This window comes from Anarhichas minor, unplaced genomic scaffold, assembly GCF_050575085.1.
Source record: "Anarhichas minor isolate MPS153535 unplaced genomic scaffold, ASM5057508v1 ptg000024l, whole genome shotgun sequence".
NCBI classification, from domain to species: domain Eukaryota; kingdom Metazoa; phylum Chordata; class Actinopteri; order Perciformes; family Anarhichadidae; genus Anarhichas; species Anarhichas minor.
Window position 1 is genome coordinate 17,484,681 of NW_027466470.1, and position 16,641 is coordinate 17,501,321.

Sequence of the window (16,641 nt, forward strand, 5' to 3'; positions counted from 1 at the left end):
TAGTATAAACGTAACACCACCATAAAATAAGAGAACAACTGGTGAAATACAGAAACAGATAAGACATTTGTGCCAAATAAAGGTGGAAGATATCTCACCTTAACAGGTGGGACAGGAGAGCGAGGGAGGTTTCTGTGCACACCCACACAGTCCTGAGATGAGGCCTAATTAGGCAATAAGTGATAACACCTGTGAGGGTGGTTTATGGTTGTGTAGCGCCTTTAAATGACATTTTGGATTCAAGTCTTTTACTTGCAATGGAGTGTTTTTTAAATATTTTTAAATATCCATGAATGATTCTAACAGTAAAATTTTAAGCTGGTTCAGTTCATTGGACAGAAAACGACAGTATGGTGAATGTCAAACGCAGCTATTCATCTTGAGTGTACGATGGCGTTTTATAATTACGATCGAGTCCATCGCCCAATGCTGTGTGCTGCTTAAATGACTGGAAGGGAACAATCGTTTCCCCCTGACCTTCTTTTACAGGGTTTATGTAAGAGCGAGGTGGAGAATCACTGTCACCCCCAACATCTCCACACGGGGATTGCATCATCCAAACCCCACTGCTCTCTCTCTCTCTCTCCTCATACCTGCACACCCTTCGTCAGTGATGGAGACGTTATTGCAAGGTCACTGGAGACTGGAGACTCTTTCTCTCTTCTGTCAAAGTCATACCCCATCAGTACAGAGAGCTGCCCTCTGGGAGGACAGCATCTCAACACCCTCTGAGTTTTACAGTCTAATAACTGGTGTTAATGATCCAGGTGGTGTGTGTCTCTTTGTCTGGTGTGTGTGTGTGTGTGTCTGCTGTCTTATCTGACATTGATTGGCTGCCGAAATCGCCATCGATCATCCATTTCTGCTTTTCATTGTCACCTGAACGTCGGCTTTTGTATGCAGGAGAAGTTCGCACTCTCTTACAATTACACACAGACACACACACGCAGCGACGCACGCTTTACACTCTCACGTACGCACACACCCTCTCGCCCTTCGATGCAACCCTATAATTTGCCAGATGCGGCAAATCCTTGGTTACTATGGCAACTACAGCAGGGAGAGTTGTTTTTTCATTTTTCCAATTTTGGCAATAGGGCTGCACACACACACACTCACACACACCCAGGCGTCATGTGATCATGGCTGAGGCGCTGAATGGAGGAATGAATCAAAAATCAGTTCTGCACCTGCAGCCAATGGGTGTTGGCGACGGTAGTGATTGGTGATCATCCAAATCATCCCATAATTAAGGGAAGAGTGTTCATTTTCACGTGCAAGCAGACTGTTGGGATTTTGCTGAATAGACACACACACAAACACACACATACCACACAGGGCATCACAAATATGGATGAGGAAAGCAGATTCTCTGGAGGAGCAGGCTGTTAAAAACAGAATAAGCTGAACTGACACTAACACTCTTAGACCAGTGAGTCACTGTATACCAGTACAACATACACACAGTTTGATGCTCTAACACAGTCAGCAGATGCAAATACAAACTGGTGAACCAAGAGTTACGCAACTCTTAGATGTTTCACGTTGTAATTACTGGTGGGCCGTTTAAGGGACACAACCTTTGAAATGCGAATTGAAATGCAGCTCTTTCTAAAATAAACCCCAAGTCATCTGCTACTCAAAAAAAAAAAAAAAAAAAGTGGTTAGTGCTGAGCCAATGAGGCAGGGGATTATCTTCACACACACACACACAGTGCTGCATCTGGTTGTGACTGATAAGAGGAGTTTTTCTCCCCTCGGGGAATCAAGCAGAAGGAAAACACGAAGGATGTGGAGTGAAAGGTCGACGCTCGGTGGCAAACGAGGGGACCGGTGGGTGTGTGGCGGTCGAAAAGTTGAAGCGTCCCTGTCATCGCTTACAGTAACACTATAGGTCAAACATGTTGTTTTGTTTAATACCCACCGGTGTATCAGTGTGTGTGTGTGTGTGTGTGTGTGTGTGTGTGTATGTGTGATCCCAGCTCCTTACTTTAGATGCTGGTTTAGGGAAATGGCAGCTAATCAATAAACAGCATGTAGACACAAACACACACACACACACACACACATTGCTGCATCCCACAGCTGGTCAGTTTATCAAGGAGCTATGTTATCTACAGTGACCTGAGTTGAGACAAAACACTTGTTTCCTCCCCCAAAGCAGTGGGTCAGAAATTAAAGAGAAAGGTGAACCTTTAAAAGGCTTTGGGCAAATCACAACGTCTAGAATTTAACTTTTCCGGAATAAAACCGCCCAGGAATCTCCGGGGTTGTCCTTGGGTTGCCCTTCAGAGGCCATGACAGGGACTCAAAGCCCGTGCATGCCCCATAGACGTTCTCGTCTGAATCATACGTGGGTGTCTTACGTATGTCTGACGACCGCCAACCCGGCGACGTCAGCTGACAAAAGGCTGCTCCTCTCTATACCCCCCCACCCCCCGCGCTTCCTGTCAAGCTATGCAAATTTTGGATTTAAGCTCCAAGTGTGTGCTGCTGCGGGGGCGTAAAGCCCCGGCCAATCAGAAGCCAAACTCTGTGGCAGGAATTTGCATAAATCTACATGGCTAATGTACTGTGCAAATTGAAGGAGTGACACTGTGACTTCACCTCTTCTCAGCGCTAATACAACACAACAACTGACCTCAAACGAAAAATGCAATTGCCCGCTAAATCCGTTCATTTGCCATGCAGTCGGACCGAGAGGAAAACAAAGTGCATTTGTTTGTGTAATTGCCCATGAGCAGAGAGAGGGAGAGAGAGATATGGAGGGAGGAACGGAATGAGAGGGAAACTGGTGAATAAACAGAGGAGATGGATGAGTCTATTAAAGCAGCGGTTAATCCGGGCTATTAGGGAGCAGAGTGAAGGAGTGTTGGAGAAGAGGATACATACGTTGGCTTAATGGCGCTAAATACAGACCTAAACGGAGCAGAGGACTGTTTGAGATTATTATAAATGTACCCAGGGTGTCGCTAGGAATTATGGGCCTTCTGCACTTGAGATGACTCTGAACTGCCCCCAATCATCCTCTTTGGCCTTTTGCATTTCATATATGGCAAAGTTCTATATCTGACGACCCATACACACCGTCACACATTCATTATGATCAATTATCACACACATTGCATCAATTTAGGCAGTTTTCCTTCTACAGGGGGGGAATCATGTCGGTATAGAAAAACAAAGCCAAATGGATTTGACTTGTCAGTGAGAACACACTCAGAAAGGCTCTGTATTTAACTGCTACGCCATAGATTCTCTCTCCTTCGCCTTGCCGTCGTAACATTTGACTGCCTGTGCAAAAATGTACACATTTCAATGTATACCATTTTATTGTTAAATCAGCCTGTGTTCTAATTGTGAGGCTTACTGAGAGTTTGTTATGTGCAGTTTGTTTGCACAGCTGAGTCAATCCATAGATATTTAGAAATGTCTTTTGTGCCTCCGGGCTTCGGTGTGTGCACGGGGCTCCTAGAAAATGAATAGTTTTCTTTGAGGTCGATTATAATCCGTAGCTGTTTTCAAAGCCATCTTGCTCTTTTATGGCGAGATGATAGATAGGACTAAATAATCTATAAAAATGCAAATTTAAAAAGTATTTGTTTCAAAGGCCTATTAAAGTGAAGTTTAACATATTTCTGCGTGTTTATCTGGGGATCATCACCTAGAGGTTGATGGTTTTTTAAATTATTTTTGGAGGGGAACTAGCTGTCCTTGATTTTTTTCAGTCATTTGTTTTTCATTAATTTTTGTGTGGCTGCATCTTAAAACACTCACCAATTATTTTCTCCAGACATGTTATATGACATACTCTGCTAGGAATAATCACTTGTGTTTGGATAGTATTGTGTTGTAAGAAATATATGTTCATTCATCTCAAAGGTTGAACTGCCGGACACAAGATGTCTCCTTCTCCTCTGAAAGGTTTTTATTGGACCGTGATTGGCTCCAAACTGTGATGTCACAAAATCATGCTTTTTCTAACACGTCACAAACTCAGATTTAAGGTGAGAACAGACTCAGCAGGTGAATGTGAATAAAACCTTTTGGTGACAATCATGGGAGTGGAGGGGGACTTTAAATTCATCAAATGTAGCATAAATGTTGCTTTGTCCAGAACGTTAGGGATGGTCCTTCTCAAGTTACAGCTTGTTCTGCTTGTACCGCTGTCATCGGCTGTTCTGCACACTTTCAGTCAACCTCCATCAGTAAAGTTCAACTGAATGAAATGGCGAGATATTTTAGGTTCCTTCACAGTGAGAGTTTTTTAGAGTTCTAGAACTTTATAGCGATTGTTCCCCAAAGTGTATAATAAATCTTTGTCCATATGTTTTCTCCCAGAAAATGTAAACTCAGCATGTTGTTACTCACATTTGCTAACTTTCCAAGGTTTTCCACGTGCCTTTCTCGTGTGCATCTCTGCAGAGCTTTTAGTCTTTTTCACACATTTCATAACCTGTCCACAGGCTCACACTGCTGACCTCACCATGATGAGCCTCCTCTTTCCTCTTGGTCGCATTGAGGGCACATCAAGGTGCAGCAAATCAGCTGATGCTTAAGGTCAACATCAAGGGCCTTGATCCTCACAAATTCTCCAATTTGACCATTTTTAAAGAGCTCTTCTGTCAGTGAGAAAGAGGCCTTGATAGGGGGATCCTGCTGACGGGGCAGCGACCCTGAGGGGGCAGAATGCTTAGTGGACAACCAGGAAGCACAAACCAAGGTAATCACACCCACAAACTCAGTTCTGTGTGTGCACACTTACTGCAGATCCTTTACATACTATTCTGCACAAGTGCTCTCGCGGGAGGAGATTACCAGGAGCATCACTGAATCCTGGGGTTTTGTGATGACGTCTGAGAACGTATGACAATTCCTTATATGGTGTCTGAATCAAAATTCAAAGCATGGATTTATGGGAATAAATGTGAGTGTAAAAATATCGGACTGGGAAAAAAAACTGCAATTCCTGCGTAGCTATGATGTGTGGGTTCTGTAGAACTGACGCGCACCTCTCACACCCAGTCTGGATGCAGATTGGAGGAGCGGGCAGGTCACGGCTCACGTCCGGCCAATCAGAGAGCAGCGTGTCGCAATCGTTGCCGTCCACACGGTTAGAGCTGGAGGGTTTGAGGAGCAGAGTGAGAGGGGGCACGGTAAACAACTAGGACAGACACACACACACACATGAAGACACATACAAACACACACACACATACACACTAACCATAGTGGACAAGCCTTCGCTTCCCATTAAGTTCACTGCTGCCCTGAGGATGGGGTAAAAATACTTCACCACAAAGAGAGGGGCCAAAACAACGAGTGTGTGTGTGTGTGTGTGTGAGGCAGTGCTCATCAGTGTACCCTCACCTGACGCTGATTATCCTCTCTAAATAATTACCTTAATTGAAGGACACATAATGATGGTTGCAATTCAATGCTATGTTTTAAAAAAAAAAGGCATTTTCACTACACAAAATAGAGTTAAACCTATTTCCTGCAGGAAAAAGGATGAAGCAAAAAAAAAGGATGGAGGTTTACTCTATCTAGGACATGTGTGGGCGTTTAAACCCTTCAGCATGAAAAGGCAGCTTGCGTCTGAACAACCCCCTTGACTTTCATTAGCATCACACTGTCAATGCGTCCCCTTTCTCCTGAGCTTAAAGGTGCAGTGCGTAGGGTTTGGCGGCGTCTAGCGGTGCGGTTGCAGCCTTCTTCCAATGTGCAAAGTGAGTAGGAGAACGGCAGTGACTGAGATCATTTCTGCAAACAGATCCCCCTAAATGCTTCACACACTTCATTTAAAGAAATAGAGGGATGAAATATTTTTGTTGGCAAGCCCCGGATGTTAGCATCGCGCTGGTTCCCTGGACAAAAAGAGCCAAAGGGATTTTTCCATTGGATTCTTGACTATCGCAGAAACTGTGGCAAATACGAGTTGTGATACTTACACGTTTTATTCAGATCATTTTCACAAATGAACAATGATTTTGGAGCGTGAATGCAATCGGCAAGCTAACGTTAGGCTATAAACAAACTACACCACTGTTGGCTGTAAAGGCGGACTGATGAGGTTTTGTAGTCTCAACTTATTTTATCTTATTTAGCCGCTCGTTAGCAGCCGCCTTTTTTTAAGACACTTAAAATCTTCAAAATTCACGAGAGGGGTAGTATTCACTGACATATTAGTGGATAAAAATGTCAAAATCTGTTAAGCTTGTGTTAAACACAGACCTTATTTCAGGCATCGAACCAAAACAACATTTAACATTCATGACTTAAAGACAATGGAACCGGAAGTGAAAGAAATGGCACTCATTCCTGCAGCACTCTATGGTTGAAATTTTGAGGGATCACTCTTTTTGATTTTCATGTCTAAAAGGAAGATGGTACTGTAAGATTGATACCGCTCTTCGAATTCTCAGTAACAAAGGGAATAAACGTAATTCCAAAAATGTCAAACATTTCCTTTAGGGTATTTGTACAACTCCAATTTTGCACGTCTGTGTTTGCTATAGGGGTGTTTATACAGTCAGCACTAACCGCACACTTTCTCATCCCCATGCATCCTCTATCACACATTGTACCGTCTCGTGGCCAACGGTCCCCTTACCGTCATGTCTTACAGTAACACACACATGTTTTTCTGCAGAGAGAATTGCTGGTGTAAAGAACCAGTCGAGGGATGCTCAGTGGCATTAGTACGATGTTCCCGCAGTCACTCACGTTGTGGGCAAAACGAGCGCTCCACGTTCAGCTGAAACATTAACATCACAATGCACTTTGTGCCAGAGGATTGAAAAAACAACAAATCAGTGCTATACAAACCAGAACGTGTGGGTGTTTTTGTGAACAAACATAAAAGAGGTGATTTTGGCAGCAGTAACACACGTTTTCTCATATATGCCTCACTTTAGGAAGCACCGCAGCTTTTTCAGACAATTACTATTCAAGTATTTCTAAAGAGCACGTGTTCCTATAGGCCTGTACACCTCTCTAGAGGGACTATGCATACAGGTCAAACACAATAACGAATAAGGCGACTGTGTGAACTCTCACTTCCCTCTCCTAAAAGACACAACTGTATTCTCCTTTCCTTATTTCATACAAACACAGATATACCCCCTCCTCTTTTGTCACAGGTCTGCTCTCTGGGTTCCTTTTGACAAATCACCACATTAAACGTGGCCATTTTCAGGCGCACCCAACTTCCCTCTGCTTATTGGTTTCAGATAAAACTGCAATATTTCCATTCATCTATTTCCGTTTGTCGATGCGTGCACGTACCACACACACACACACACACACATAAACGTGCACGCACGCACTCCTTTGTCTCCTTGGTCGTTAATAATGTACTGATGGCAATACTGTGGTTACTGACCCATAGCCAACCCATTAATCAAACAATACAACTAGCATATGATCATAATAAATATGCTCCAGATGAATGTCTTGCAGTCAGGAGAACACACTGAGACCAGAAGGACAAACGTGATAGAAAACAGATAAGACTAAGCTGAGGTAATTACATAAAGCGACACATTCCTCCTGTGAAAATCTGCTTTGATAAGAGCAGCGCACTTACACTCAGACAAGCATGTCATCCATATCAAGTCCCACAAGCAAGCCCTGTGTCGTCTGTTCTACATGCATATTTTCATTCAAACATATCTGTGTTTCCTAATTGGCTGTATAGATAGTGTCCACTCATTAAGAAGGGATTGATTGGCCTATATTTGATGCTGAAGTGACCATCACAAGAGACTCACTGCCAGTTAAGAGAGCCGTCTGTAACAGGGGCTCTATAGGAGCGTGGAGGAATATCACAGTGGTGTTGTTCTGGCCTCTAGTGGCGGAGAGTTGAAACTACAGTACAAAGCAGTAGAACTGCATGTCTCCTCTGATTAAAAGCCACTTCACTGTAGCCGTTCATTTTAGAATTTCCAGGCTTTATTTTTGAGTTTTATATGACATGTGTTGGTATTGCATTTTGATAATCACACACCTTGATTGGTGGTATGTCTCTCCTGTGTACCTTATTTGTCTGTTTCTTTGGGGTTTGCTTTGTGATTGGTAATTCGTACGTGGATCAAAGAGTGTAAGCAGCAGAATTATTAGATTGTTGTGGTGTTCCTTGTTTCCATTCTGCGTCGTAGGGCAAAATGGTCCAGGATGGCATGTTGCTCTGGTAACTAACAGGACGTGGGAATAATGAGCTGTGTCGTTAGTGTCGTTATGGCGGTGGCTTGACCAAGCAGGTAATGAAATCGTTGGTCATATGTTAGTGGAGGTGTTGTTCTTGTAAATATGAACATTTGAAGTGTATACTGCTCACTGTCTTCCAAGATGCTGATTGGTTGGTGTTGATGAATGACCTCAATGTTTCTTTCAGATATCAACTCGTCTCTTAATGCAAAGTACATGCGTTATTATTTTACTACACATTTTATTCATATTTTCTGTGTTAATATTGTGTATTTGGGGGCATTTATGTTTTGTACTCTTTTAGAGAAACATGCTATTAAAACACAATTTCATTCAATTTGATTCAGTATGACGGATCTATAGAGATGGACATAGACAAGAAACTTGAGATTAAGACGGAGTAAATAACATAAGAACATTGTGATGAATTATCTTACAGAATAAAAAGTAGTGGGGCCATGTTTGATCACCCAGCAGTGACATCACAGTTTCCCAGCTTACCCTCTCCACATACACACAATATGTGAATCAGTTACAGCCCCTAACAAGCTAAACAAGTTCCATGAGGTGACATATTGGCAAAATGACACACTGACATGTTTGGTACTAAGGCATATTGGTACAATGTCAACATAATTGACTATTGACACATAGCATTGCCATTAAGACACAATGACATATTGATTAAATGATGAAGTAAAGAGGCGTATTGGCAGACTGAGGAAATGAGAGACAAAATGGCAACAACTGAGTGTAGTGACTGTTAGGGGGAATATAGTCCTTGAAGAGAGACTTTCAAAAAGCAGAATCCTCATTATAGTGGTGACGGATGAAAATCTGTAATGCTCGTCTTCCCACTGTGGGGGTATGAGGGGAATGTTGAAGATGCTTGTCAAACTCTGTTAAACAGCTTCCGGCCCTCCAGTGAAGTCCAGGTTCATCTCTAACGAACTCTGCCTCCTCAAGCACACAGCATTGAATGTGGCAAACGTGACGCTGACCATTGCAGGCTTGTAGAACACGCACACCCTCGTCTGCGTGCCTCTTTGTCACTGTTGGGACATTCCAGCTCGTTGTCCATGTGGACCCCTCAGATCAAATACTGACCCTTCTTGTGTTGAACATTTACAGCATGAGACAAGTTGAGTTAAGGGGTGCATGGCCTCCACATCCACCCTTACACTCCTCTTGCTCTCTTGCCTATTGTGGACATCACTGGAGAGGACTGAAGCAGAGTCTGATGTGACACATATACACTTATCCATGGCCTTTTTGCATCACATGTCATATGTAATCACCAATCACAGATGGTCCAAAAGGACACTGAAGGTCTTGAAGATTACATTTATTCGAAAATAAACAAAAGGCATATTCCTTCTGTGTGCGTGGATTATTGCTGCCGCCTCTTCTATAAATAGCATTATCTGTCAGTAATGCCTGATGCTCATTCCATTTTATTTGGATTTGCATCCCTTTCCATCCCATTTTGTTTTCATAGTTTATTCATCAACTAAATGCATTCTCTACTGATGATCATTTGCTGTAGTTGCCCTTTTGCCAATAACAGATAGGAGCAGCTCTGAGATAACTACAATACAAAGTTTTCTTTTGGACCTCCGCACTCCTGAAAGAGTCTTAATCACATCTGGGCTCCAGATGTTCTGTGACCTCTAATCTCTTGTTTCACACACAGTCCTTGAAAAGGCTATACGTTCATTTGCATTGATGTACTGTATGACCTATATGATAGACTCTTTGTGGACTCATCTTTATTGATTTCTGTAAATTCAATTAAAAAAATTAAATAAGAGAGTGACAACAGGACACCATCTGTGATACAGTACAACTAACATGGTATGGTGTGTGCAGCTGGGCAGCAGTATAAGGGAATGAACAACAGTGTTTACAAGTGTTTAAATCTGTTCTGCTCATATGTTCGAAGGTTTAGATAGCCGTATTACATTAACACATTTTCAGGTCATATCATACCTACTATAAATACAATTTCACATTAACCCTCTGTAGCATAGTGATGATTACATGCAGGATATGTAGGATTTTGTGTTGACATCATCAGTGGAAACAGTTGATATATGTCTAGTTATATACAGTCCTTAAATTTGAAAAGCCGATTCATTTTTTAATTTGTAGGAGGAACAGCGTCCCTACTTGCGGGACATGCAAGAAGAAAAAGGTCCTCATTAACAGTCCGCCCAGGTGGGTTGTGTGTAATGTGTAATTATTCTATCCTCCTTAAAAGATGCTTGAATTAAAGGTCAAATATATAAATATAAGACACTAAAGAACAGCGCTCTTTCTTGTAAAGATGCAAATACAACATTATCTATCATTAAGCATCTCCATCAATTCAATTAGATGTGGTTTTAAGAGGTGTTAGAGGATTGCTAATATTATAAATGTATATTGCACCTCTGATACAGTGATATCAATGAGATATAAACAGGAAATAGATTTTATATATAGTTACAAGTCATTTATTTATTTGGTCTGCACTGGCTTCATTTAAATTTACATTTGAGTGGAATCAGTCTGACGTTATAATCAAAATAAACAGTTTTTGTTTTGAAATCAAAGGAAGCACTACTGTCTCCTATTTTGCGACAACTCGGCTCCTTTCTGCTGTCTGGTGCGGTTGCTGAGCAACAAGCGGTGGGCGGGGACAGTGAACACAGTGTCGGGTGGACGAGCTGTTGGGGGCGGAGCTTAATTTAACACCGGCAACAGGAGGGGCCGCGCGGGGCTGGACTTCTCAGACGCCCCGGTAGAGATTGAAACGCAGCTGCACCCCCTGAGTATTAGTTGCAGACTTTAATATCAGCCCCCATCTCACCGGGTGGTTTTTCACTGCGAGTCGGTACACGGTTGGCGAAAATGTCTAACGGTAACTGGAAGCCCTTTGTTTTCGGCGGACTCGCTTCCATGACGGCAGAATGCGGTGAGTGATGACTAGAGTAGGGGGGGGCCGAGCTACGTGGAATAACGTCAATTATTTACATTTCTGTTGTGAGTTACAGTCTTACACGACAGTATCTCGTGCTTTGTGTTGCAGGGACCTTCCCAATCGACCTAGCCAAGACGCGTCTTCAAATTCAAGGCCAGGTAGGCAGCAAATACCGAGAGATCCGGTACAGAGGCATGCTCCACGCTATGTCGAGGATAGGAAGAGAGGAGGGGCTCCGCGCGCTGTATTCAGGGTCAGTATGGTGGATCAATGCGTTGTAGTGTCTATATCTTTGTCATCAAAACCTTGTTTCAACTACACAGGTGCTGGACCTATTTTTTGCTTATAATCCTACTGTGCGTAGTATTTCTTCTAAGTGTTTACATTTCCTCATTTTTGTGCACTTCCTGTTTTTTGTAAAAAAAAAAAGCCATTTCCTCACCAATCTGTTTGCACCCCCATCTATTCATCTCAGAGTTTCGTTTTTCTTTCTGTGTTGAGACTTTTGGGGGATTTTTTCTTTGCCTTTTTTAAAAGGCTTTCGCTGGGTCAGGTACCACAGTTGTGGGTATTTTGAAAGCCTAATAAGATGTTGTTGTACTGGGAATAAAAATATTAACTTGACTTGAATTGGCTTTTACAGAATAGCTCCCGCTATACTGCGACAGGCCTCCTATGGGACCATCAAAATTGGCACATACCAGAGCTTGAAGCGGCTGCTGGTTGACAGACCAGAGGGTGAGTCCCAGTTTCTCTCTCTCTCTCTCACACACACACATTTTCGACAGGCGGTTACCTGCCCCCATCGACACATGCACACATTCCTCTTGAATTGTCAGACGTGTGTGTCTGTGTGTGGCCTAGTTAAATATGTCTCCTCATTTCTTTGTGCTAAGTGTAACAGTTAGTGTGCTTCTACAAAACACTGCAAGGACAAACTGCGACTGACCGCCTGATGCATTGTATCAAATGCTGCTTGTTTACAGTTCCAGCCTGCCTCCCCCTCTTCTCCTTTTTCAGATGAGACATTGCTGACTAATGTGATGTGTGGTGTTCTCTCTGGAGTCATCTCGTCCTCCATCGCCAACCCCACTGATGTGCTGAAGGTAGCTATTCGCATAACCAAATCTCGTTTTGTACTATTCTTGTTGTGTCAAGAGGTTCTCTAAGCCGCAGAGCAGGTTTGGCAGTTCCTTGGACCTGTTGTTTATACATACAGCAGTAATGCCTCGTGCAGCCTTGAGTAAGACTGTAGTTCAGTAATCGCTTTTGAAAAACAGAGATTCCCTTTCTAGGTGAGCTCGTAACCCCGGCAGGGTGTAGGTGGGGTCATTTGGTAGCACGCCGAGTGGAGCGAGGGCCATCTTAGTGCTATCAACACCCCACTTGTGGATTATTTATAGAAGGAAGCCTCTACGGCTTAACATAGTGTTCTGTAAACGATATGGGTGCATGACTATGATGTGTGTGTGCGCGCGCATGCTCATCTGTGCTCATGATGTTTTTGCCCGGCTTCTCCTCGGCATGTAATTACCTCCCGTCCACGTTGCTTGCTTGTTTGTTTGTTGGGGCTTAACAGATTAATGGAAGCGGTTACAGGGTTGGGAACGTTGCGTTTTCATCGCAGTGTGTCCCCGTCCCCCCCCGTCCCCCCCCCCCCCCGAGTCATCATGGAGCCGGACAAACGCACTAAACTATAATGAACTAAACAGCAGAATGAATGACTCCTGGAATTGAGGAGAGAGGGAGAAAACACTTAAGGACAGCGTGCTTGCCAAAACTGCCTCTAACTTCTTTGGCTTTGCATACCAATGGCAGCCAGATAAATACACCCCCGCACTTGTCTTGGCAAACCTGCAGCATTTCGCACTGATTGTGAATACTTTCATTCTCTCAAGTTCTGCCTGTGTGTCTGTTGTTCCAGATCCGCATGCAGGCTCAGGGAAATGTGATCCAGGGCAGTATGATGGGCAACTTCATCAACATCTACCAGCAGGAGGGAACAAGAGGACTGTGGAAGGTACAGCACGCCTGGAAAAAAAAAAGAGTTTCCATGGGTTACAGGAAGCACAGACACTGCTCTTAAATGCTCATATCCTCAGTCCTGTAACACTCCCGCTCCTTCTGCTTCAGGGCGTCTCACTGACTGCTCAGCGGGCGGCCATCGTAGTCGGGGTGGAGCTACCGGTCTATGACATCACCAAGAAGCACCTGATCCTGTCTGGTCACATGGGGGACAACGTGTACACCCACTTTGTGTAAGTTTGCAGAGTCAACTGGAGATCCTCCTCCTGTCTCTCATGAGATGTTTTCACTGGGAGGAATCAGGAAAAGACACATTCCAACATCCCTGTTCAATCTGTATGTGTTGACCATCGGCACTGTGAATTCAAGCCTTTCAAAACACTCGGTGTGTATCAGGTTACAGTCTCAGCCTTGCAGGATATAACGTTTGTTACGTTAGTGTCAACAGCACACACACACACACACATCACAGCAATGACTGATTAGCACTAAATATTGAATGAAGGTACAAAATGAAAGCACTCACAGATAATCCTTCAAACCTGCGTCTTGTCGTCCCACAGGTCCAGCTTTGCGTGTGGTCTGGCGGGGGCTTTGGCCTCTAACCCAGTGGACGTGGTCCGGACACGCATGATGAACCAGAGAGGAGTCTCTCTGTACCAGGGAACACTGGACTGCATACTGCAGGTCAGTCACGTTGCACTTGTTCCTGATCAGATTGTGTTCGCAGAGGAATACATTTCCACTGATTCCTCAAATACAAATATGTCGACTTGTTATGGGCAGCACGGTTCAGCCTGTTGTATAATGTCTTCTGTGGCTCTGCAGGGAGCTTCTGAAGTCTGAGGAAAAAGATTTGCGATTGCCAGGCAGGGACAAAAAAAAAAAAAAAGAAGATACTATTGGTTGCATTCTGGGAAATGTAGGATCCAGTGTTTTGAAGCTTGGCCCACACTAGGGACTAAAAGTCTGGATATCTCTCCCTGTGCTGCTTTCAGTTTGTTTTATTGGTTTCTTGTCAGTCCTACACCTTAAAACCTTCATGACTTTCATGTGTAAATGACAAACGTTTGACATTTAAAGTTATTCGATTGTTAGACTTCTAGCCTCCCGAAGGAATATCAAATATAATGTGGTAATGTTGAATATCTAGATCAGACCTTAATATGACTGATTTCATAATCCCAAAGAGGACGTAAGAACGATTATCAGAGGATAACGACATAAAGTGTGTTTTTAACATGTTTGTTTTCTCTTCAGACGTGGCGCTCCGAGGGCTTCATGGCCCTCTACAAGGGTTTCTTTCCCAACTGGCTCCGCCTGGGACCGTGGAACATCATTGTATCCTTTAACCATCTCATTAGCGCACCGCTCTGTTTACATATATCCTGCATGACGCAATATCTTTTGAGCTGGAGAAATCAGCGGGGGAAAAAAAGTTGTGACACGTGGCATCACAAGCCATGCTTTCCAGTGGATTAAAGCTTAGCCTTAATGCTAGCTAAACTCTTTTATATAAGTTTGTGCAACTACTGCCTCAGTGCTCTGCTGCCTCTGGTTAGAGAGGATCTAGGGTGCCCCTCAATAAGAGGAATAAGGGTAAGAGGAAGAAAGAAGGGTGGGGGCAGAGTGGAGGGTGAACTCTATTTAAGTCTGTCTGGAAAGGCCAAAGAGTTACAGGGGAAAGTCCTGTCAGGTCGTCATCGTGCTCCAACCAGGCCTGAAAAATGTAATGAGATTATTGACTTGTTACAGCCCAGTAGTCTGAGGTAACAAGGGAGGCTTTGAGCTGAAGTACAGAAAGAGCCAAATTTCCTCAGTGAGCCTCCCACACTCAGCAACAATGTTCACTTTTTTTCTCTCGCCTATGGCCCTTCACTCTCAATCCAGTTCTTCCTCACATACGAACAGCTGAAGAAGATCAACGTGTGACTGACGGAACGAGACGGCGGAAAAAAGAGAAGAGTACTTGGTCACGCTCGGGGACGAGCTGAGAGGACCAAAACCTGGAATGGCTGGAGGGTGATGGATCCTAGATGGAACCACCGAACAAGGGGGAAGGGGGTTGATGCAGACCCATGTATGAGGGGCGGCGTGCCTTTAAGTTTGTGACACCGGTCGCCTGAGTTTGCATAAGGACCGAGAATGTTGGATAGCAGCTGACAATCATTCCCTTTTGAAAAGCAAAATGTTTGTGTGCGCGAGTCAACACACTTGGATCAGGACGTGTTTCTTTAAACAATTTTTTCTATATTTAGTTGGATGCATGGCAATTTTTCTTTTTTATTCGAAGAGTCTCCCTGGAGTACTTGCAGAGTTCAGAGCCAAGAATACATCACAGTGTACTGTAATACATAACAGTCATATAAACAGCCTGAAGACCCGTGTGTGGGTCCTCAGACTGGACACACACACACACACACACACACATACACACACACACATACACACACAGTTCCCATGACCATATGTGGCGAGACTAGTTGTCCGTCACGCCAGCGAGTCCAGACAGTAAATATAACTGGGGGAGGACTCCCTGGGTTCTTATTATGTGTTGCAGTAACATGAAACACAGCCATTATGTAAGTCTTCATATGATATCCCACGCCGCTGTACGACCACTGAGACACGTCAATGTATCCAACGGGCATCATTTGACGACGTTTGTTGCCAAAAAGCACCTAAACCACTGCACATGATCCACATTTAACTCCAGGTATATTTTCATATTTTGCTTTTACGCGCTGTGTGCTTATCTGTGAGCTTTTGTCGTAAAGGATGAACGCATTGCTGGCTGTCGTGCGTGAGCTGCCATTGCTGCCGATGTGTAGGTTTACTTTAGGCGTCAAGCCTGCTGTTGCCCTGTATATTTGAAATAAAAGAGAAAAACTCAGTATGTCAGTGTTTTGCTTTGTTTTCACCACAGTGTGGCGCTGTGGAGCTTTGCACTGGCAACAACGCCACAACTCAACTCCCTTGAAACCAAAAGCTGTTTATCAGACTTCTTAAATTCCCAACCCCTCAACTTTGAGGCCGCAAATCTAGAACAGTCGAGTTGTTTCTTGAGGGAATGCCCAGTGTCTTCTTAACACACGCGTTCATGTAGCATCCCGCAAACAGCGACTTGTGAATTATTCAGGGGAATCAAAGATGTAATTGTTTTATTTCTGCGGGTAAATTCCCAGTTTTCTTCCCATCAGAGCTGTTTTTGAGGAGATGACGGGAGCTCGGGGGAGTGCAGTCTGAAATGTTGCAGTGAACATGCAGTCTCTCTGTGTGTGTGTGCGCACGCCATGTTTTTTTATTTAGGGAGCATTCCCATGGGACTTATTACTTGTGCGAGAGCTGTTATTGTTGTATCTGCCTCATCTAAGCCCCCATGTGCTGCACTGCCACGTTAGTTTTGGTGTAACAAGCATGGCTGCGTTGAGTAACTCTGTTCTAAA

The 16,641-nt window shown here is 43.7% G+C and overlaps 1 protein-coding gene across 1 annotated transcript; it reads left to right on the plus strand.

Moving 5' to 3' along the window:
- Window positions 1-10,941: 10,941 nt before the first annotated feature.
- On the plus strand, window positions 10,942-16,089 carry LOC142956623 (kidney mitochondrial carrier protein 1-like). Its single transcript, XM_076098288.1, has 9 exons — window positions 10,942-11,164; window positions 11,279-11,423; window positions 11,814-11,908; window positions 12,191-12,276; window positions 13,095-13,190; window positions 13,304-13,428; window positions 13,759-13,882; window positions 14,456-14,536; window positions 15,086-16,089. The coding sequence occupies exons 1-9, from the start codon at window positions 11,101-11,103 to the stop codon at window positions 15,125-15,127; spliced, it is 858 nt and encodes a 285-aa protein (XP_075954403.1). The 5' UTR covers window positions 10,942-11,100; the 3' UTR covers window positions 15,128-16,089.
- The last annotated feature ends 552 nt before the right edge of the window (window positions 16,090-16,641 follow it).

Bases quoted from the DNA above. Each gene is read 5' to 3' on its own strand.
- LOC142956623 (XM_076098288.1), top strand. From the start codon at position 11,101: ATGTCTAACGGTAACTGGAAGCCCTTTGTTTTCGGCGGACTCGCTTCC. The intron at 11,165-11,278 runs GTGAGTGATGAC...TTTGTGTTGCAG, and splicing joins TTCCATGACGGCAGAATGCG to GGACCTTCCCAATCGACCTA. The intron at 13,429-13,758 runs GTAAGTTTGCAG...GTCGTCCCACAG, and splicing joins AACGTGTACACCCACTTTGT to GTCCAGCTTTGCGTGTGGTC.